A 21,344-nucleotide genomic window follows, 5' to 3' on the forward strand; every position below is an offset into this window, starting at 1 on the left:
TAATATTTCAGAAGTTTCCTCAGGCAAGTGGTTCTTGAACCAGAGATCAAAGGCCGTGCCAGTCGTTGCGATTGCTCCACTCTTCTTGCTCTCTGTTTGAAACTCAACGTGTGACGGCAAACCTGGGCTGCCTGACTAGCTGCTGAACCGGCTGACGGACTGACTGACTGAATAGATGGAAGGGCTAGGACTAAAAGACAGTGATTGATTGAGTGCTGAATTGCCTGCTTGCTTGCTTTGCTAGCACCACTTTTTTGCTTGGCGGCAGCCGACACCTGCGCAGCACAGTAAGTCTCGCACTGGTCTTATGTTGTGGGGCCGAGAAAGAGTACTGTTGTATCCCTTGACTATAGAAAACAGACCGCTGTGAGTTGGCGATGTGTGGAAACGAAAACAGCCGACGTCCTGGGCCGAAAAGGACGGTAAGAACTTACCCTCGGAAGTCTCGTTCGTGGAAACAAGGAGTTCGAGTAAGCTTGCCCTGAATGGATTCGGAAAGCGAACTTTGCACTGGTCAGGAGGAAGGAGAGCCTAAGCAAGCACGAGGGGCCAACTCAGGGTTCGGCGCCGCGTTGTTCGTCAGGAACCCAAAGGTCGAGGTCTAGGTCTTCTAAGGGGCGAGTCCACTGGCGATGAAGCAAAGTCGGGTGTGATCCGGGAAAGCCGACTATTTTGCGGGGAAAGAAGAGAGGTCGTCTAAGCAGCTCGCTATCAGGCGATATTGAGAAGGCGGGAGGATTTTAAGTTGGTCTAACTTAAGTTTCCCCGTGAGAATTGACGACTGGCTGCCAATAGAGTTAAGTTGTTGGCCCTGTCTCAGCCCAGGGAAGAGGCAGGCCCATGCGCGATTGAATCCAAAAGATGGAAATAGAATGAATGCAATGCAATGGACGGGGAGATGAACCGCCTTTGCAGTGGTGACTTTTTTCTTCTTCTTTGCTTTTCCTTTCTTTCTTGTCCTTTCCTTTCTTTTTTGAAATAGAGGGGAATTGTGGGAGAGAGAAACGAGAATTATGGGAAGCACAACTGGGTAAATGTCAAATACGAGATAGTTAAAAGTAAACTGTAGCTGACCTTGCAAGTAGAGTATTGTCCAGAGACAGGAGAAGATTCAATCAGCAGTTTCTATGCCTATTCTTGGCCAATTCCTGAACAATAAATACTCCGTACTGCTGGCAAGAAGATATTCAAAACGACAAATTCCAAAAAAAAAGATGGGTGGGAAAAAAGAGGGAGGCCAATCAATCAAAGCGTTTTTCTAATCTAAGCAATTGTTTTGCGCTGCAAAAGGAGGTTCGTCGGTGTAAGTATGAAGTACAAAGGGAGTAATAGGTAGTATGTGTGTATGGTATGTATGTTGGTAGTATGCTCTGGAGCGGTTGTGTATCGGCCGGAGAATCAAAAAAGAATAATATCAAAAGGGAAAAAAAATAAAAATAAAATAAAATAAAGAATATAGATTCCAAGGGAAGCTGAACCCGAAGGATTCTAACGAGAGGCGACAGGAGAAGTTCTGTTGAATAAGTATTAAGCTCCGACGAGACATTTGGGGTCAAGGCGACAGCCAAAACAGGCCACGAACCTCCCTGGTCAAGTTGATCGAACGACGAGAGACAGACAGTGTGGGAGATTCGTTATATCGTAGAAAGTCGTAATGGTGTGCAGAGGCACAATCAAAGACAAGAGACTAAAAACGCTGCAACCAAAAACGTCCTATTTCTGACGGGTCAGTTTAGCATGTCTGCACCTGCACCTACATGTAGTATGTATGTGTGTACATAAGTACATGAAAGATGCCGCTGTGTTCTATCTATATACGATCATGGTTATGTTTGAGGCAGGACATTTGCACTCGTTTGATCCGAGAAAAAATACCAGGCTCCTCGCAGTACCTAGAAAAGAACGAGACAGAAAAAGGTTTGGAGAAGAAATGTGTATCGTGATCAGTTGTCCACTTTTTTCTCGACACCATTCCGTTAGCGGGGAACTAAGAGAAGTCTCTCCTGCCCATCTGATTCGTTGGCTAACAGCTATCCTGGAGAACCTTTGGACTTTTCGGTGCAGGGAACATTTTCAGGAAAAAAAGGAAGCGCAGTTTTTTTTCCTTTTTCTTCGCCTGTTATCGTTCAACCCACACCAAACCCCTCGACAATTGAGTTTAGCTGTGGGGAACCCCAGACGAACGACGGACGCTATGCAACCACTGCTAACCTGCTTGTCCTTGTCCGCATGCCAATGCATTTGGTCGTTCAGGTCCATTATCGAATGCAGGAAAAAGTCTCCAGGTCGTTGGGCAATGACGAGCTGAATGCCGGTGCATTGGAGTGTTTCGCGCCTCTTCGGCATCAGAGTAAAGTTCCGAGCTGAGATCAGATATAAATCAAGCAAAGCATCTTAGATTGCGGAGATCGAACCCAAGAAGCGTTTATCACTCCATTGATTCGAGGCTGTCGCACCATGGCGTATTTCCATAGCTGAGGTAAAAGAAGAAAAAAGACTGGTAATATGACGGAGCATGCCGCTACTTGCGTCACAACTAGACTTTTGGTTTTCTAGGAAGGTTTACTCGCCACAGATCCTGACAATGACAAGAGGCTTGCCATCGGGGAAAACGTTAAACGTGTAACCTGCTGGAAATGATTTTTTGAGTTATCGTTAACGAAGGCTGGCCATGGAGGTCTCGATGCAAAAGCAGGAAATTCCCATTCATACAGAGCAAACTCGAGAAAATGACCATTCCTCATTCCAATTCCGATATCGAGACCCACCAGAGGCTAGGGCAGGCTGATCAATCGCCACTCAAATGCATGAAGTTTAGTATAGTATATAGCTCCGCCAGCCGTAGACATATGTATAGCCGTTGCATGGTGGTGTAAGTACTGGCTCAAGGTTAGTATCGATCAGATGTTACGGTGAAAGATCGAGAGTGAGGCATTCAACACGGCAGACGTAATTGATCTATCAACCAACACAAATGGACGTTAACTCCAACACTAGCTAGCATTCTATAACTTTTGATATCTCTAGATCTCTTCAAGTTCGCGAACCATACCTCAGCTAGCTACGTATATAGCAATCTATAGTGGAATACATGCATGTGCTCGCTGAATCACCGGTCGGACCACCTGGGAGTTTACTAAATACAATAGCGTCTGCGAAAGGTCAGTGTCATCCTAGTAGATGCGTCCCAGACTTTTTACTTTAGCCCTTACCTGAGCAATGCATCCAGACGCTTCTTGCCAACTTCGACCTTGTCGATATACCGCTAGTCTCAGACGATAGACCCTGGACCTTGTGCTTCCACACACACACGAGGTCTAGAAACATAATCGTTTGCAGAACCCCTTTGGTCCAAGGGTATCTATTACAGACACCTTACGAGAAGCCGTATATGTCGAGGGACCGTGTTGGCCTGACTTGTCCCATCAAAGTTGGACCTTTACCCCAGTTTGCGAAGCGGCTGTTGGTGAGATTCTTCGGTTAGTGACTCCATGTCAGGATATCTCCACACGAATGCAGATAGCCTAAACACCATTGGGTCGCTTGGTACTCCGTACAATAATCCCGCTGCTATACATATTCCCTGGATGGAAAATCGCGCAAATCAACCAGCAACTAACCATGTGAGGTAAGAAGTCGAGACATGCATTATTCACTGCTTTTTTTCTCTTCTCGTTTTCAAACACATCCTAAATTGTCTTGGATAGACCTCAACGGTATCTATTTTGATACGCAAATCCATTGCACGAACATTTAAGTATCGGAGATCGGAGACGGAGGAAGCCAATATAACATCGCCCCAGTCGGATTCCGCCTCGATTGCGCGGCCTTTCCTAATCCTAACTCAGCATATATGTGTGCAGTGGCTGGAAATATCCAACATCGCCGGTTTAGGGAAAGCTCCAACATCCCAGAGATACTCTGACATGAGAGCATTTTACTGACGCAAAGCCAGGGACGGTTCAATAACGCCTTGAGCATGTGCATCTGCGGCTGTGGATCGTTAGCTCACCAAGTTGATGTTTCAATTATTAAGCTACATATTCACTCCAGCTTGAGCAGCTTGAGAGGGTATCACAACCTTAGTTCTCTTGGTCTTCAGTCCTGCATCACCTGATATCTCCAAGTCTATTTTGCATGTCGATACATATACGAACAAGGTTTCTGCTATTAGCTCCCAGCTTGTAAAACTTGGACTGTTACACAACACGGTGCCGAGGAGCTATTCGGTTTTTTACGTGAGAGCTTCGTCCAGTCACTGATGAGGAAGGAGGTGGGTTGGCCTTCCTGGCTAATATCAAGGGATGCAAACGCACAGACGTGGACAGACAGTTTTGTGAAGTTGAGATTATGAGATAAATGGGAATGTATGAATCGTGCCAAATTCGCAACAGTGGAGATCTTGACCGAACCGGAGTCGACAATTCTGCAAGACGACATTCTTGTTTCTTCGCAAGTTAACAAAGCAAAGGAAAAGTGCTGACAACCGTTGGTTAATTTTGATATTCTGGAAGCAGGACCGGGACTCGCCAAACAAGAAAAATTAAAAAGTTATGATAGCCAGCAAAAAAAAAACAAAGACCACTTCGTTTCACATCGCGAGACCCAACAGCACAATTACTAAATTGTCAGCTCCTGGATATATTAAGGCTACTCTCGGGTTAACTTTGGTTACCACCATCTTACCCCGCATTTTGAATATGGTTAGACAGGGTTAACGGCATGTCGTGTCCTCCCGCCTCACAGAGCCCACCAGTATGTGTTGCCCTGCGAGCTAGCTAAGTTGGGCTTGGAGTAATTGACCGTGCATTACTCCATAGGAATATAGATACCATTATCGGCCAAAATCATGATGAAATAGTCACGAAAAATTTACCGGCAATGGTGTGAAGGCTTAATTTGTCCCAGAGACGGAACTGAGCCCGTGTTGGTTGCGTCCGCGTATCAGAGTGCCGGGTTACCGTTGTTGGTTTCTGCTGCTTGGGACGGGACTCATATGCAGCATCTACACACCAACATTTTGACTAGGCCCCTCGGCATCTGAAGAAGCTGTGCTTATCGACGGTCTTAAATTTAGGTGGCCCGTGTGAGGGTGGCGAGCTTTAAAGTCGAGACAAAAATTTCGCCGTTATCGTCGTCGCAGCCGTTGAAACTCGAAAAGGCTGTCGAGGTTCCTGGTCATGGTGGTTGAAAGGGTTCACTTCGGTTGATACCTCGGCTTTAATGACCCACATGCACCCACCCGTGTCCCCATGTACTAGGGAGGTACGTTTAATTTGGAGGCAATTTGCAGGCTTCTGTTGGAGGGGGCTCACTAATTTGCTCGCCCCTCATCCAAGTTTTAGCAAGCCGAGAGCTAACGACGTAGCTTCGCGGTCGAGGATCTGTAGCTATGATGTCGAGCATCTCCCGATGCTTGGTTCCTCAATTCCCCCTTTGAGCAGTGGGATGACAACTACCCAAAGACGCATATCGTGGCGTTTTCAATTACATATGCATTGGACTTTGATTGCTTGCATACCTTTTAGAACAGGTTCTCCCATCTGCACAATGTTGACATAGTGCAGCATAAGCGTTCTTCAAACACGTGCGTTTGACATCTATTAGTGGCCGTTAACATATAACGTTGGCCACAGGTTACGTGAGCATCAATATCAAGACATCTTGCTACTCTAGTATAGTTGAACTCTAAGACCTTGCGGGTGGTCTGACAATTGAAAGCCTGTTTGCGACTTAGTCTCGGGGCCATTTGCGATTCCTACTGGGGTATCCTCAATAATTGAGATCTTACGAATATGCTTTATAAGTTATCAATTCCGCTTTTCGACATAGACGGGTTATTCCTCATTATTATTGTGTTAGCATCTTATGGATGTAGCTACATGTATAAAGGATTTTGCTCTTAGCCTTATCGATATTCTAATCCTTTACCGTCCTCTCGCCACACTCTTTTATTTTTTTCTGCTTTCGTAGCTACAATGCGGCTGGGAAGGCAGATGCCGACATTTGCCAATCTATCTAATACATTCATAAAACAGAAATAATTATGATAAGGATCAGAAGTTACTTCATGAAGGGACATCCTCGAATTCATTTCGGAGTTTTCCTACCACTAGTTCCTGGCTAGCTCAATGCTGACTCGATCAAATATAAACCATATCAACGTTTTGCTCATGGAAGGAACTAAAAACTGATTCGATAATACCTCCCCCAGGTTTACTGTCACAGTAGACACTAAAACCTCCGTGAGGAAATATTGCACCATATATGCATATATTATTGATCTGAATTATCTGAATCCATATGTTTTGCATGTTTGTCGCAGCCGCCATGTGGTTAACTTGTGGATTTTCTTCACTCCCAAAATGGAACACTGTTCAAAATCCAACAAGATGTCCAAACTCTTTCGAAACAACAGAACAATATTGATGCAGCTAGAATAGAATGTAGACATATTGGCCAGGCAGAATGTCGAACCAAGTCTAGGACTAAAGAAAGTGTCTGGCCGACCATTTTGCCATTTGTAGAACTTCCTTTGAAGCATTGGTGCCAGTCTCGTAACCAATCCGTGACGTCAGGTATTTGGTAGTTGTAGTGCTTGTGTTGTGTTGAAATATTCGTGTTGAACTTCAAGCAGCCACAGCCGACAGACGGCTTCCAACACCCACAAATTTATCATTTTTCTCTCTTCTCTCCTCTATATTCCATCTTCTCTGACTACTCCATCTCCTTTTCCCCTCACCAACACCTTACTTCGTTCCTATCGATCACCAAGCAAACAGAACGCGTCTTAACTTCCATCTCGACCTCACCACCATCAACTGCTGGCATCACCAGTCAATCAGATATCTTAGCTTACCATTATTAGCTTCATCCTCTTGTTCTCTCAAACTGCAGCTAGCTAGCTCGAGCCTCGATCTAGTTAATACTATTGCTCATTGCTCGTTGTTCGTGCAAGGTGAAACATCCTCTCTTCGTCTATTATCTTTACCTCACTTTCCCCCATCACAACCAATACTGTTCTTGTTTTGGCATCGTCCAAAAGCAATCTATCCTCTGTAGCTCGCCATCTTTTTGCTATCCATCATCCATCATTCTTGATCGCTGTTCTCGATCACCTCCCTGGCTGAGACTGTCGCGTGATTCAGTTCTTCATTCCAGGTACGTACTCTCCTTCAGCTACATCCCGTTGCCGTTTCTCTTTCCACGACCCGAACTATATCGAGTCTTCGACTAAATCAATTGATTCAGTCTCAGACAATTAAACTCATCAATCAATCCGAGTCCTTTCATCCAAGGTAAGCTTCCTTCATCAAACCGTTGCTGTATGAATCTGTGTTCATCGTTGAGAGGAGGACTCGCAACGTGAGCCTCTTGTATCTGGCTCCCATCTATATCCTTTGTGATGCCTTAAATTTTCTTGATTCAAGTTAGCTAAAACCCGTTGCTAAAATCTCGTTGCAGCTACGTTAAGAAGCTACCTGCTTGCAGCATCTATCTGACCTCACAAGCATCCCTCTTACCTGACAACTCACGTCATCTGAAAACCCGTTGCAATGGCTCCATCTCGTATCCCCAAGCCAGATACCTCGTCCAACCTTGGAAATGGTAAGTTTCACCTGAATCTAGAAACCCTATTCTGATCATGCTAACGTATTTTCTTAGCTATTTTAGCTGCAAAAGTCCGAAAGGAAAAGGCAGCTGCGAAAACAACGCTTAAGTCGCGTCTCCTTCAGCGTCGCCAGGGCATCACTACAAACGATGCACCAGATTCCAGTTTCTGGGACATCGAAGCAACGGATAATTCTGTTTCAATGAATCAGCAGCAGGCTTCTGAGGCAAAGTCTCACAACAACAACAATGTTGAAGCGAGTGTTTGGGACCTCATTGCGCAAGAGGAGGTCGCCCATGGCAAGAAGAAGTCCTCCTCTAAAATCCCTATTAAGAAGAATTCGCCCAGGCCAAAGTACAAGTCTACGATCAAGGCTACAAGCAAACCCTCCAAGTCGGGTCCAGACGACGACTACATACCTGACGAGTCTTCCCAGGTCATCCCGAAGACCAAGAAAGCTGGGCAGCGTAAGCTGCCAGTTCGTAAGACCAAGAAGGCCATGGCCACTCCTTCATCCCCGGTTCTTGTGGCCACTCCTTCTCCGCTCTCCCAGCCTGTTGTCGAGGCTCAGGATAAAACTTTAGTGGAGGCGGGGACACAGGAGCCAGAAACCATTGTAAAGAAGCCTCGGCCAACGTATTTCACTACGGCAGAGGCGATTACATTGGGTATCGGGGCTCCTCTTGAACTTAGGATGTCCCAGTCCATTGCCATCAAGGCAGTGGCGGTCCCCACCGAGGATCCTGTCAGACACTACTCACCTCCTCAGAGCCCCGTTGATACCTCGATGGGCGTCCTCGAGGACACTACGCTCGTTCCCGGCGGGCTTGAAGCTGAGCCCACAGTTTAGGAAACTGTTGGGTCTCAATTCGAGCCCGTCGGGGATGACGTGATGGACGAAGAGGACGTCCATCGAGGTATCGAAGACGAGATGCCTCCCAGGACCCCAAGTCCAACCCCCTCCGGCGTCTCGGCTATCGCAGCCAACGCCAATGTCGCCACCGGGTCTGGTCCTCGCCCTACGAGGATCCCATCACCGAAGACACCCACGCACCGTCTTCGAAGGTACCTTGTCGACACAAAGGTACCAGAGCTCAGGGCCAAGGGCAGGGAGTTGGCCAAGCGACTTCGGTCGCTTGGTCAACAAGCAAAGGCCTTGAAGCGAAAGGTCATCTCCCCTTCGGGGGACTCTATTGTAGCCGGGGGCTCGTCCCCTAAGAAGGCCAAGGTGGCAGATACGGGGGCCTTGCCAGCCCCACAGATCAAGAAGCGGCCTCGGGTTGCCCTCCGAAGGCCGCCCATGAAATTGGGCAAGCAGAAGACGAAGCTTCCTTCTGCAGGAGGCCTCTCGGGCTCGGAGACCGAGTCCACACTGGCAGTTGCGACGTAAGTTCACTCAACTACATCTCATAATATCGCTTTACGGCCGAAGCTAATCGATATGTATATTATCTAGTGCCAGTGAGATCCTCGCCATGCAAAGTAAGCTAAATATCCCCCCTCTTAAATTACCGCAAGCTAACTCTCAAACAGTGGAGGGGGATCACAAGAGGCGGGAGGAGGAGTTGGGGGTTCGGCTGGAAGAGATAAAGGGCGACATCAAGCAGCAGGCCTTAGAGGCCATTGAGCAGTTCAAGGCCGTCTACCAGACGACGTAAGTTCTTCTTTAGTTCCTATCTTGCTCAAGGTAATTTTCAATCATTCTAACAAAGATATAGCGAGCGTAATAACTACGCTCAAATCAAAGAGCTCATGCAGGGGCTGTCCGACGCATTCGGGGCGACGGACATGCAGATGAATCACATCCGTTGGCAATACCCGAAGGACAAGAACACGAAGCCTCTTGTCAATCAGTACAAAGAGATAGCCCATCGCATTGACGTTGGCATTCAGGAAAAGAAGGAGGCGTCGGAGAAGATGAAGAGGATCGAGGCGAAGGTGGAGGAATCGTACAACAAGTGTATGGAGCTCCTGGATGTTATCGACGGGGAAAACTACACCATCGACTTCCAATACGGGGTCGCTATCCATGGTGAAGAGTACATGAAGAAGCATTACGACATCCCCAAGAACTACAAGACTCCAGCCAACTCTGCCGGCATTATCCCACGTCTCAACCACATCCAAGAGACCCTCACCGATATGATCAACAAAGAGCCAAATTTCACAGCCCACTCCGAATGGTTCTACAATGATCTCTTGAAAAAAGCCATCGAAAAGGTCCGCAATGAGGAAGCCGACAATATGACTGGCATTGACTCCGAGTAACTGAATGACAAACACTGCCATCCGATTTGGCATTCTGAGAGGTTTTGACTGAAGATGTCTTAACACCTGCCGACGCTTCTTGACCGACGAATGGTCCGTTTATCTTTTTATTGCCTCCTTTTTTCTTTTCTCAAGAAGATACCACGATGTGGGGAGCTGGGTATGCCCTATCAACTATTACACTTTATTCTTTCCATCGAGCGCAAGGTCTGATTGACTTACTATTAGTCTGCTCGTGTTACAAACTGTCGAGAAACTCTCCGCTCTGCTTGACCCGTTATTTTATTCTCTCGAAATATTAGCCGCCTCGAAACTACCCTCTGACCTTACCCCTCTAACCATTTTCTTTGTCTTTCACCCAGACCTGGAAGCCTTGCTCCCTTATTATTACCCCTTAACCTTTTATGATGGATATGATGTACATTAGCTAGCCTCTCTACTGTTCTTTAATTGCGTTATTATTTATTTATTAGTAGTAGTCAAAGAATTGAGAAGCAAGTGGTTTAATATCATAACCCACTCTCCATATGTGTAAAAGTGACCATATTACAGCCATCTCCCTAGAAAGCCTTGAAGATTCACACAAGGAATCGATATCGGCAATATCTCACCAGCCTCTTAACCTATCTGGTTGTACAACTGGTCCCAGGTTCGTCTCGGAGAGGAAATAAGCTTGTGAAACCAAGGTCCCTTAGAAAAATACCCGAACAAGCTCCACTATAAAAAGGTAAATAAAAGTTTAACCACCAAGGCTTAAGCTCTCGGAGTTCAAAAACCATAAATTTAATATAGGTAAGCTTATAATACACTACATCTGTACACCCTGTTAACCGGTATTCCGGAACCCCTCTCCTTCCCCATGACCAAAAGGATCAGATCTTCAGCCTCGTGACATAAGTTAACTAACTCACCCGCATGCCTATCTATCCTAAATCTATCTTCAACTGGCCTACTATAAGAAAGTGAACTTAAGAGAACAGTATTAATACCAAAGGACGGGGGAAAAGGTTGTACGACCACACACCTTTGTTTTTCGTCTGATAGCCCAGCTAATTGTAAGCTAAACAGAATACCTATACGAACAATTGTACAAATATACTTTATAAATACCACAATTCTAAGTCGGGAGAAAGAAGGAGGGGCACCCGACTACTTAACCAGAGGTTGTACAGAGCACAAGCTCAGCATTCGCCCACGCGGCCTTTTTTGTGTAAACACCATGCACGGTACCCTGGTTCTCTAGGATTATCTCATTCATTACACACTAGCATTGTCATCTAACTGGGTGTATATTAATATACGCAGGTATGTACCTAGTTAGTGTTACGAAAACTTAAAAAGTTCAACAAAGTTTGGTCCTACATTATACTACGGGAGTGAAGGGATAGAGCTTCGGAGTATCTTCCATAGGTACGGAAGGACCTTTAAGCATGCACATTTATGTACAATGTATAGTTAGAATTTTAGAAATAGCCTTGAAAGCCCGCCGTCCCGCATATTGCATACTTACGAGTAACGGAAGAAGTTGACCTCGTAATTGCTTTTCGACCCCTAGAACTAGGGAGCCAACATACAGTTACATCTTCTCGAACATCTCATCACCGAAGTAATACATCAATATTAATGTCACCGAATTGCCTAAAGGTTATCATTCCGTGGTTCCCTTGATGTAGCACACATATCTGTATATTGCAAAAATTCTATAACTGATCGGAGACTAGGTATTTCTAATGAAAAGAAGAAAGAATAAACATAAAAACAAAAAGGGATTTCCAACCGTAAATAAAAATACTTTGCATGAAACCGAGAAAGTGGTCCAACAAACCTCCTGCTAGATTATGAAACTACGAAAGAAATGGGGGCAATTGCGTGCATATACAAAAATACAAAGATCTAGATTTGCGACTGAGATTATCCACAACATCCAGACCCGTAAAAGCGCAGGAGTTGATAATATCAGTATTAAGAAATAAGATTTAAGGGGGAGGGGAAAAAAATAAGATAGCAAAAGAAAAACGCCAGGAGCCATGTATTGGGAACGAGAAATCGACAGGCGCTTACGAGATAGCAGATCACGAAAAACAGGATAAAGGAGGAGAAAGGAAAGAGAAATATAAAAAAAAAACAAGAACGCCCATAGGCCCGGTAAGTAATAATAAAAATAAACACCGAAATCCTAACCCAGGAAACATTTCAATGACAGATGGGGTATGGGTGTTAATACAGCAAAAAAAGTATAATGTGCTAAATGTTTCCTTCGATCATTTTTGCAAATATGTGTGTAGGTAGTAGTGGTGTAAATAAGAAAATAACGTGAAATTACCAAAGCAAATACAACCAACAAATAAGATGAACAACCGCTTCGAAAACGCTATTTTGTACTTTTTTTGTGTAATGCATTTCTCAAGTGCTGGGGTAGTTGGTTCTGTCCGTGGTCGGTATTATAGAGATCGTTAAGAATGTAAACTGCGTGAAGATCGGATTGGAAAAAGTTTATAACGTCGAAATTTTAAAAGTTGGAGGGATTCCCGGTCATCGTTTGAACCACCCTCTCTTCGCACGTTGTGCATCTTGCATGTGGTTTCCGGGTTCTAGGAGAACGCTCCTTTCATATAGTTCCGAGAATCCTTCCATGAGTTGCTATACGCCGAAATTTGTTAGACATATTCCGTCCCAACGCGCCTATAGAATTGGTACTTACATCGTCATTTATAGTTCCCGTGGCGTCAAAGATCAGTTGGTTAGTCATAGGATTGGGTCTCAGATCTCTATGGGGCATCGATTGACTGTTTGTCACTGTAAGAAGGATATCCCCCATAATTTCGAATTTCCTCCAATTGATCCTAGCACCGTCGCCTAGAAAGCTTCTATTTCCCTCGTCGGCAGATACGAGGTCCTTTCGGTGAAGCGCAATGAAAGGAATATGTTCTGTCGTGGTGTTTTCCAACGCTAGCCGATAGGCAAAGTGGCTTTTGTGAGTCCCCATCAAAAGTTCGAGACGCATAAAGTTTTTATGAATAGCCTCGTTGACAAGGCTACGAGTTAGAGTGAGACGATGAATGGCTAGGCCGTTTACACCTGCAATTACGGCGCCTAGAGAGTTGTAATTGTTCATGTGGCGAAGGATCTATGTTGCATCTGTTAGCGAGCGCTCAACTATTCCGAAACGCTACTCGAGTCATACCCATGCAATGTTCATAAACTTTTCCAGTGCCCTTGCTCTGTGCTTTGCCTTCGGGCGCTCCAGGATAATACTTGCGACCCAATACGCAACACGATTGAAGTGGACAATTAATTTGTTCATGTATTTCAAGCTCGGCATCCTTTCTTTCTCTGCGGCCGGCACACTAACGTGTCGCACGAAGTCTCGAGGTTTGATACGACTGAACATAGTCCAATCTATTCGTGTGAGCTCATGTGCGATGTCTTCATCGGGAAGTTCCATGAATATTGAATATTGTTCACCGACTCCCCTTGGGCCTGTTTGGCCATAGGGTATAGAATCCAGCAGACTCGAGATATTCATCATCCCTGCTTGGGCATCTAGTGTAGGGCTGAGAGATGTATTTGAGATATAGCTGTCCTTCCTAGTTCTCTCGGCGACGGGGCTGTACGCTGTGAAGCTATTGTCATCACTCGCGCCAGATTTGAATGATAAGGTCGAAACTATTGACATATTGCGAGGCGGTGGGGCATTTGGCTGAAGATACGGTTGTGTAATATGCATAGGGAATGTCGGGCTGCTAGGTGGGTGGATTGCCATATATCCTGGCATGCTGAATCGGTGTGAGTCTGTGTCTTTCTTTCCCCAGATTTGATCTTCATCCTCAATACCATCCTTCAAAATCGCAATAATATCCTTTGCCATACCAGCAAAAGTCCGGTTGCCTTCGAGAGAACGGGCGAAATCCACCGTCCGTTGTCTTGTATCTGGATTCGCAAAATCCCCAGGGCACTCCCAAACCCACCAGTGCAACCTTGATAGTATCCTTATCTTTTCGTTCATTTGAAGGAGGATGATAGGTTCGTCCTTACTGACCCTTTCGAACTTCGCTAAAATAGAATCTAAAAGGTCGACTGGCGCCGCAAACTTTCTGAAAAAACAAAGCATAACGGTCGCAAAATCCTGGTCCGCCCTCGACATAGGGTACGCAAGTAATCTGTCGACTAGATCTTCCCATGCAACACCAGTATATTGGCCAGAACCAGAATTTATCCGCTGCAGAGCTTGATCCCGATCGAACATAACCTCACTGAGTGACGATGAGTGTTCAGGTTTTCCTTGTAAGACGTGAGGAGAAGCAGCAGATGTGCTTTTTGATCGTAAAAAGTTGGCTGCCACACTACTATATGCGGCATGGTCGGCATTTAAGTAAGAGAAATCATCTTCGTCTGCAGTTTCCCTCCCAAAGGATGGATTGAAATCCTGAGTGTATGCCCTAATATTCGACATAGGCGAACTTGGAGTTGAATGCGAGGTTCGGCTTGGCGACAGGAGCATACCACTCGAGGCAGATAGTGATCTCGTTGCCCTCCCATGATGTCCCTTCCCTCCCTCCGAAATATCTCGAGTTTTTGAAATAGATATCGATAACTCTGAGCTTGCGCGACCATGATTTGGCTTAGGGTCGGAAAATGGCGAAACAGATCGTGCACTGTATCCAGAGTTTGTTCGTCTCCGTTCATTCGCTTGTGTCGCTGCTTTCACTTCTGCAAAGCAGATATTGTACTCAGTAAAGTCTGTTATCAAGAACAACATTTTTTCGCCTCAAAAAAAAAAGGAAGCCAAGTTAAAAAAAAAAAAATTAAGCACAACATTCAGTGAAAATTCTCGCAAAAACGTAGAAGCATTTGTAATGGAGCGCTAGGCAGGTCTCCTTTGCAAGGGCTGGTCGTAAGACAAATATAAACGAAATCTTGGGAGGCTTTGTGCGACCTATGGTGATATTTGGGGTCGGGATTTGGGCCGGGTCAACCCTTTCGGGTCCCAGGATAGGCGAATTCTGCACCTTCCCTTTTCTGCATCTGGCCGCCACGCGAAATTATAGCTATGGCCACTAGCCCAAAGTTCCAAAGACTTTTGACCCCGCTCTTGAGATCATACGAGCAACACGAGTGGGTGGAGATGGGATGACTTAATGAAGAAGAAGGTTTTTTTTTTTTCGTTTCCGAGAAAGATGCACCTGGTTGAAGAATTGAAAAAAAGAATTCAAGGAACTTACCGGCTTTGCGCTGGATGATGTTGGAAAGCATCAAGGAGACACATCTCTTCTGGCTTTGTCCGCCGTCCGATGAGGATGTCTCCACGACCTCTACGCCCAAGCTATGCTTTAACTCTTCAACAGCTTCAGGCTGTAAATCGCGCATCTGAATGGGCGAGTCACATTTTGACGCCACAAGAATCGTAGGAATTTCGGCCTTGAAAAAGAAATCTACACTAGGCTTCAGCATCTATCTGCACATGCATGCACACAGAGGGAAAATCACGGTTTGTGCAGGGACTCTTTGATTCAACTTACCTGTAACATCCGGGACTTTATCCAAGCTTGTTCTATCATTTACATCAAAAATAACCAAGATTCCGTCGGCGGTCATGATCTCAGTGCCGTCGTGCAGCTGGAAGCGGGACGTAGTTAGTATTTCCATAAACTAAAAGAAGAAGCCGGGTGATGCATATCAGGCGGCAACCTACAGATGGCCAAGTGAAATTACTACTTCTGATATCAAGAGCGCTTAAATCCATCTCGACAAGTCTAACGACATATCTTAAATCGCCGTAACGGTAAACTTTTGAGACAGGAAATATATTAACACACTGCATCAGTATCTCAGAGAAGTTTCTTTGGGACCTACCTCTTTGGCTAACACCATTAATAGGTGTTCTCTTTGGCCCATTGTATTTTTGTATAAATGTGCTTTTTCCAGAGTTCTCCATTCCCAATACAACGATACAAATTTCCTGCGAGCTTTGATCCAAGGAATAGGTCATCTAAAATGGAAAACAAGAAGGTCAGCTTAGCCCCTGGTAGAATACTAAGTTATGTCTCATACCGCATCGGATATTCTATGAGTATCATCAGGACTCGTAGGAGAATCCGAAGTTTGAAAAACTAGGAGATCGCCAGAATTGCTGTTAAACGCCTGTAAGTCTAGCTGGGAGTTATGAACGCGGGACATGACCCCTGGTAGGGGACTAGCCATGCAAGGTGGGAATTGTCGGGGGGCAGCTGGTGAAGTCGGTGAGATTTCCCCGTCATCATCTGATATTTCCTCGGGCTCTAGTGATTCTGATATACTGCTGAATTGTCGTGCAGTAGCATCCGATGAAGTTGTATTATAGCTGTATAACGACCCTGGTGATTTGGGCCTGAGCAACCCATCCTCTTGAAGTAATGCATCATGATAAAGTGCCGCAGAAGACGCAGAAAACGAGGGATTACGAAACACGGGATGAGATATTGGCGGTGAGAGGGGGGCGGGAAAAAACGGGCGCGATTTTGATATCTCTGTAACCTCGGGTATTCTATCCGCCCGGGTTGGAGAGTTGATGGAAGGTGCGTAAGTAGAATTTGGACTTTGAGAATAATTAGATGCCGCGGACTGAGTTCGTTGAAGATTATAGTTTCCGAGGGTCGTTTGTGAAGCTTGCCCGGCCCCAAGAACCCGTGGATTACGCTGGTTCTGCGGTCGCAGGCGAGCCGGTGTCGCCAGGCAGAAGGAGGCCCCTGCGCCTGCTGCGGTGATCATTTTGGATTGGTGGTCTCCCTGGTTGAGAACCCGTGTCAGCATAAGAGACAGGAAGGGATGGTGACGTCGCTCAGAATTAGAGTAGATATCGATAATCTCAAGGATAGCCATTGCAGAAGCATAAAATATAATAGGTATTGTTACGGGACTACAATAGCACACATAGTAAAGTGTGTATTGTGCTAGAGAAATGAATATCTAAGCGGAAAGAATGAGACCAGCAATTTACCTTGATCAAAATGACTTGAATCCAAGAGCCTAGGAAAAACAGGACAACGAATTGGCTGGAAGTCGGGCTTTGGGGTCACTGCATATCGAGTCGCCTTTGTTCGACTGAATTAATGTTGGCTGAAACGCTGGTTCTGAGGCGGGTGACTTGTCACTGCACTGCAACCAACTGTCGGTTTCGTCGTAAGGTATTCCCAACTGCACACCAAAACTGAATCGATGCTGGCGGTGTCTGTGAGGATTCTGAAACCGATTCAATCCAAGGATACACAGTAATCACACTGACTGAAAGAAGAAAGGAAGTTGAAGGAAGGAAGGAAGGATAAGGACCAGTCGAGTCGAGTGTCACCGCAGTTTTAGTCCAGTGGAATGAGAATGATAGTAAGCAAGCAGGGCCGAAAGTTGGTCGAAAGTCACGAACCGAATCCTGCGAAGGGCTTGAACTCGGATACTGTTCCCGATATACATATACCCCTCTCGATCGGGCTGCTGCTACTGCTGCTGCTGCTGACTATACGTATGTATGTATGTACGTAAGTAGTATGGGTGAGGTATGGATGGATGGTGGAGTTAACGAGTTCGAGTCTGCGAGTTAAGCTCCCGTTCAAAAATGCGGCTGTTCGAGACTAAGTCCCAAATTAAAACTTGAAGCGAGAAATCTATATTTGAATCCCCCTATATAAACCACATTCCCGGGACATTTAATTCTCTCCACCAGAGATAACCTCCGGAGTCCGATATGTTGTGTGGAGGAGAATGGAAATTTGGACGCGGTGGATGTTGTTTTACAAAAAAGTCAACGTGAACCGGCGGGCCAGAATCGGGTTCAGATTCGATTCGGATCCAGATCCAGGTGGAATAAGTCGGTTGTCTGGCTTAGTCGTAAGTCAACGTTGCAGTTGGAATAATTAATCGCCAGTTGTAGAAATTCGAAAACGAAAACCTGGACAGGAACCAACAGATATGCAAAGCCCGCTGTATGTAAGAGAGGAAGAACAGACCAGACCTGGAATTGCAAGTTCAAAGTGGGTACAAGGGCAGCTAGACAGCCCAGCCCAGTCCAACCGACGACGCTAAACTCAAGGGACTGCCAAACCCCTTGACCTTTCCAAGGGGACCGCAGACGGGCAAACTTCGGCAAAGGGACGACCTGGTGGTTCTTAGTACTTGCAATTGCGGGTATGTATCAAGACTCGGACCAGTCCCTTGGTAAGCGACGAGAGGACGGAGGACAGCGAGTGAGTGAGATGTCAATTAATATTCTGGGTTTTATTATCGTGGGAATAACTGGGGTCTGGGGTTTCGTATACGAGGCCTGCGGAGGAACGGCCGGGGGTCAACCTGACAAGCGACAACTGGAGTTTCCCAACGGCCGGTCTGGAATAATCAGTCGAGTCGAACCGAGTCAACTGATGTTAGTATAGTATTATTAAAAAGGTATGTGTGAGCAAAATCTGATCTTAAGATCTTAAGACTACAAGACAAAGGTCACGAAAAGTGGCAGGAGTGCATGATATCACCACTCTCTTGACTAGTCAGGTTTCTTCTCGGTTTAGCTCACTTCAGTTCAGGTCGGAAACTACCCCTCAGGACAAGCTCCAACATGGAAAGGAAATTTTTTTAGATCCTTTTTTTTTGATTTTTCCCGCATTGCATTGGAAAACAAATTTTAATGCGAGCGGGAAAAAGGAATGAATGCGATCTCGGATGTGTGCCAGAGGAACGTTAACAAGCGAGATATCACCGACGTCAAGCCAAACCAGTTGCATACATAGTGTATGTAATTAAGTATGTACGGACTATGTAAGTCAGGACTAAGATGTATGCAAGATACTCGAGCTCGAGTGGAGCTTCTAGTTTCGGGCAGTCCCCTCGTGTGCCTTTCTTGTTTTTGCCTCTCAAGATCGAGACCAGACGGCTGGCGACGACAGCTCAAGACTCGGCTCCCGCGAGGGGCTTACCTGAGCCAACTATAACACGACCCTATCAGCATGCATTTCAAACAAGTATTTCCATTCAGTTCTCAAGTTAACTTGTCACCAGTTCGATCGGGCGATGGATGAAGGTACGTTTTCAAGCAGCGCCGCGCCCCGAGAACATTTAGAGAAAAAACAGCTCATGCATCAAGTCATGATATCAGCAGTGCATATAAAGAAGTAAGGAGTCGATACGCCTTTCCACTATTACGCATATCTATTACTCATCTCACTGGACCTGCTTGATTCTTGTGCCATTCAGACTGTGTACACCATTTGGGTGGCTCGACTTACGATCATTGAACATGGATTCTAAATTGACCATTGTTTGTCCTTGGGGAAATATTCAAAGCTGGGCGCGCCGGCGGCGTTTTTTTTTTATCGATTAGCCTGTTGAGCCCATGAAGCCAAGCCGATTTTTTTAACTCTTGACTCGTCAACCTCAGATCACCATAACTTCACATTCCATGGACGGACGTCTGAAAAAGTACCATCGGGCATTGTCCCGTGCCATTCACATTCCTCTCCCCAATGCAACCTTGTCGTCAGACCATTTGCATTTGTCCACTGGCCCCGGGGAGAAAAAATAGAAGGGAAAGGAAAAGGAAAGAACAAAAAAAAGAAAAAAGCAGTTGGAGGTGGGGTTTCGCTAGTTTTTCGCTCACGAATCAGGTTGAAAGCCGTCCACGTGGGAATTATAGGAACAAAACTTGGCATTTTGGCTGCCAGTAATTCTCGCCTATGCAGGCGCAGGATGTGCGAATCAGCTTTCGGAGCTCATGCTTATTCTTGCAGTGTCATCAGCCCCCCAACTACAGGATCGTCGAGGATTAGTCCGCGGACCAGGTGCCAGAATTCGGATTTAATATTTAAGGCTACTGAGGATTCGGGGATATTCCTGGAATATATTATAGTGAATTTCCGAACTCTGAAGGACGGTTTTGGTTACGCATTTGCATCCCGACATTTAAAACTTTCAACATCATGATATCACCACCGGACCCATTAACAATATATATTCCTATTTCAGTAGACGGTTTTTAAGTTTAGGAAAATGTCTCTCTCTTGCAGATGTTGAAACCAGATGTCCGGAAAGCTTGGGTGTCGAACCTAATAGCCATAAACGTTTCTCTCCACTGTCACGTCAGCTAGCCTATACATGGTCATTCAGCCAACATTAGCCGCTCCAGCCGAGTAACAACCTTCACAAACAAGTCAGAAAACTATAGGCCCAGGGAAATGGCTGCCGAATACACTTTACCTACATTAGCACTGGTCTGGGAAAATCAGTTAAACGTTTAAAAAAATAGAATTCGATAACGCCTGTGCTACGTCAGTTAACTTATAGATCGCCACATGCACATGGGCAACTGTCGAAACGAACGTGGCACATGTGCAACTGATCTCCATGTGCTACCTAATAGAATAAGAATTACGAAGCCGCATGGTATCTCAAAATTAAATATTAGAAATGGAAACTGGTTTTTGGAACTCGATTTGCCAAACCCTCCCGGGATTAGAGACGCCACGATACAAGCGGCTGATACATATTGGGGCGACGGCGAATAACGATTGCGAAAAGAGTCTACGCCTACGTATAACCAGCATCACCACCACCACTCCAAGGGCCATGCAAAAGTTACCCATTTCCAGGCAAAAAGTTCGGCCCCATTCCCGATTTCCGATACTTCCCACCTCCAGCCCCACCGCCAAGTCCATACCCCCATCCCAGACCCATGACCATTCAAGGATTTTACCGAAGTCGAACCGAAAAAAACGGTCAAACTCCCACCTTCAAAGTCCGATTCCCTCAGCTCGGACCAGCCCAGGCATACATTACATTACATTACATACATACATCGCAGAGAAGTTTCCTTGCATAGTAATTAACGGATAGGGAAACACGGTATACCCTGCTTACAGGATACATATGCACGAACCGCACTAATGACAATTCCCAAAATACGGATCCATCTATCCCCATGCCCTTTCTTAATTCTATTAACGAATCATGATGTATCAACCTATCAAAAAGATCCAAATAGTGGGTCCCGGGATCCTGGTTTTTGGTCTGTCACACCTTGGATCCCCGATCGTATTTCCCCAGGCAAGGCAAGGCTGTGACACTCGCGCCGTCGTCCGTTTACCTTTTATTCCTTTGCGGGGTAAGCGACGGATTCTCCATCAACTAGTCTGGGGACCCGTTCTTTTCTTTCCCCAGGTGAAAACAAGTGCGTGATTTTAAGATCTTCAGACGAAGACTGGGCACCCAAGATATCGCCATCTTTCTCCACTGAGCATATTCTGACTAAGTGCCCTATAATACGAGCCTTCCTTTCCGGATAACTAAAAGTATAAAATCCCGCCCCCTGAGGTAAAGGATAAGCTTTTAGTAGCATTTTGAATCTATCCTGGTGTCGACGTGTCGGCATGCCTATCCAAAACGGAATTTTGATATTGATCGACAGATGCCCAGACTATAAGGTACCGGGTACGGAGTCAAGAAAATACCA

General features: G+C 45.6%; 3 protein-coding genes across 3 annotated transcripts; 2 read left to right on the top strand and 1 right to left on the bottom strand.

The window, feature by feature from the left end:
* Positions 1 to 7,556: 7,556 nt before the first annotated feature.
* On the top strand, positions 7,557 to 8,462 carry AOL_s00081g173 (uncharacterized protein; the record flags this gene model as incomplete). The annotated part of the gene is made up of 2 exons (XM_011124991.1): positions 7,557 to 7,608; positions 7,666 to 8,462. 2 exons carry the CDS (start codon positions 7,557 to 7,559, stop codon positions 8,460 to 8,462), a joined length of 849 nt encoding a protein of 282 aa, XP_011123293.1.
* A 42-nt stretch (positions 8,463 to 8,504) lies between these two features.
* AOL_s00081g174 (uncharacterized protein) lies at positions 8,505 to 9,880 on the top strand (the record flags this gene model as incomplete). The annotated part of the gene is made up of 4 exons (XM_011124992.1): positions 8,505 to 8,998; positions 9,069 to 9,094; positions 9,146 to 9,266; positions 9,331 to 9,880. The coding sequence occupies 4 exons, from the start codon at positions 8,505 to 8,507 to the stop codon at positions 9,878 to 9,880; spliced, it is 1,191 nt and encodes a 396-aa protein (XP_011123294.1).
* A 2,532-nt stretch (positions 9,881 to 12,412) lies between these two features.
* On the bottom strand, positions 12,413 to 16,738 carry AOL_s00081g175 (uncharacterized protein; the record flags this gene model as incomplete). Its single annotated transcript, XM_011124993.1, has 8 exons — positions 12,413 to 12,520; positions 12,582 to 13,007; positions 13,065 to 14,590; positions 15,103 to 15,312; positions 15,400 to 15,496; positions 15,573 to 15,667; positions 15,734 to 15,869; positions 15,932 to 16,738. 8 exons carry the CDS (start codon positions 16,736 to 16,738, stop codon positions 12,413 to 12,415), a joined length of 3,405 nt encoding a protein of 1,134 aa, XP_011123295.1.
* Between the last annotated feature and the right edge of the window lie 4,606 nt (positions 16,739 to 21,344).

The sequence above is a fragment of the Orbilia oligospora genome (assembly GCF_000225545.1).
Source record: "Orbilia oligospora ATCC 24927 unplaced genomic scaffold scaffold00081, whole genome shotgun sequence".
Classification (NCBI taxonomy): Eukaryota; Fungi; Ascomycota; class Orbiliomycetes; order Orbiliales; family Orbiliaceae; genus Orbilia; species Orbilia oligospora.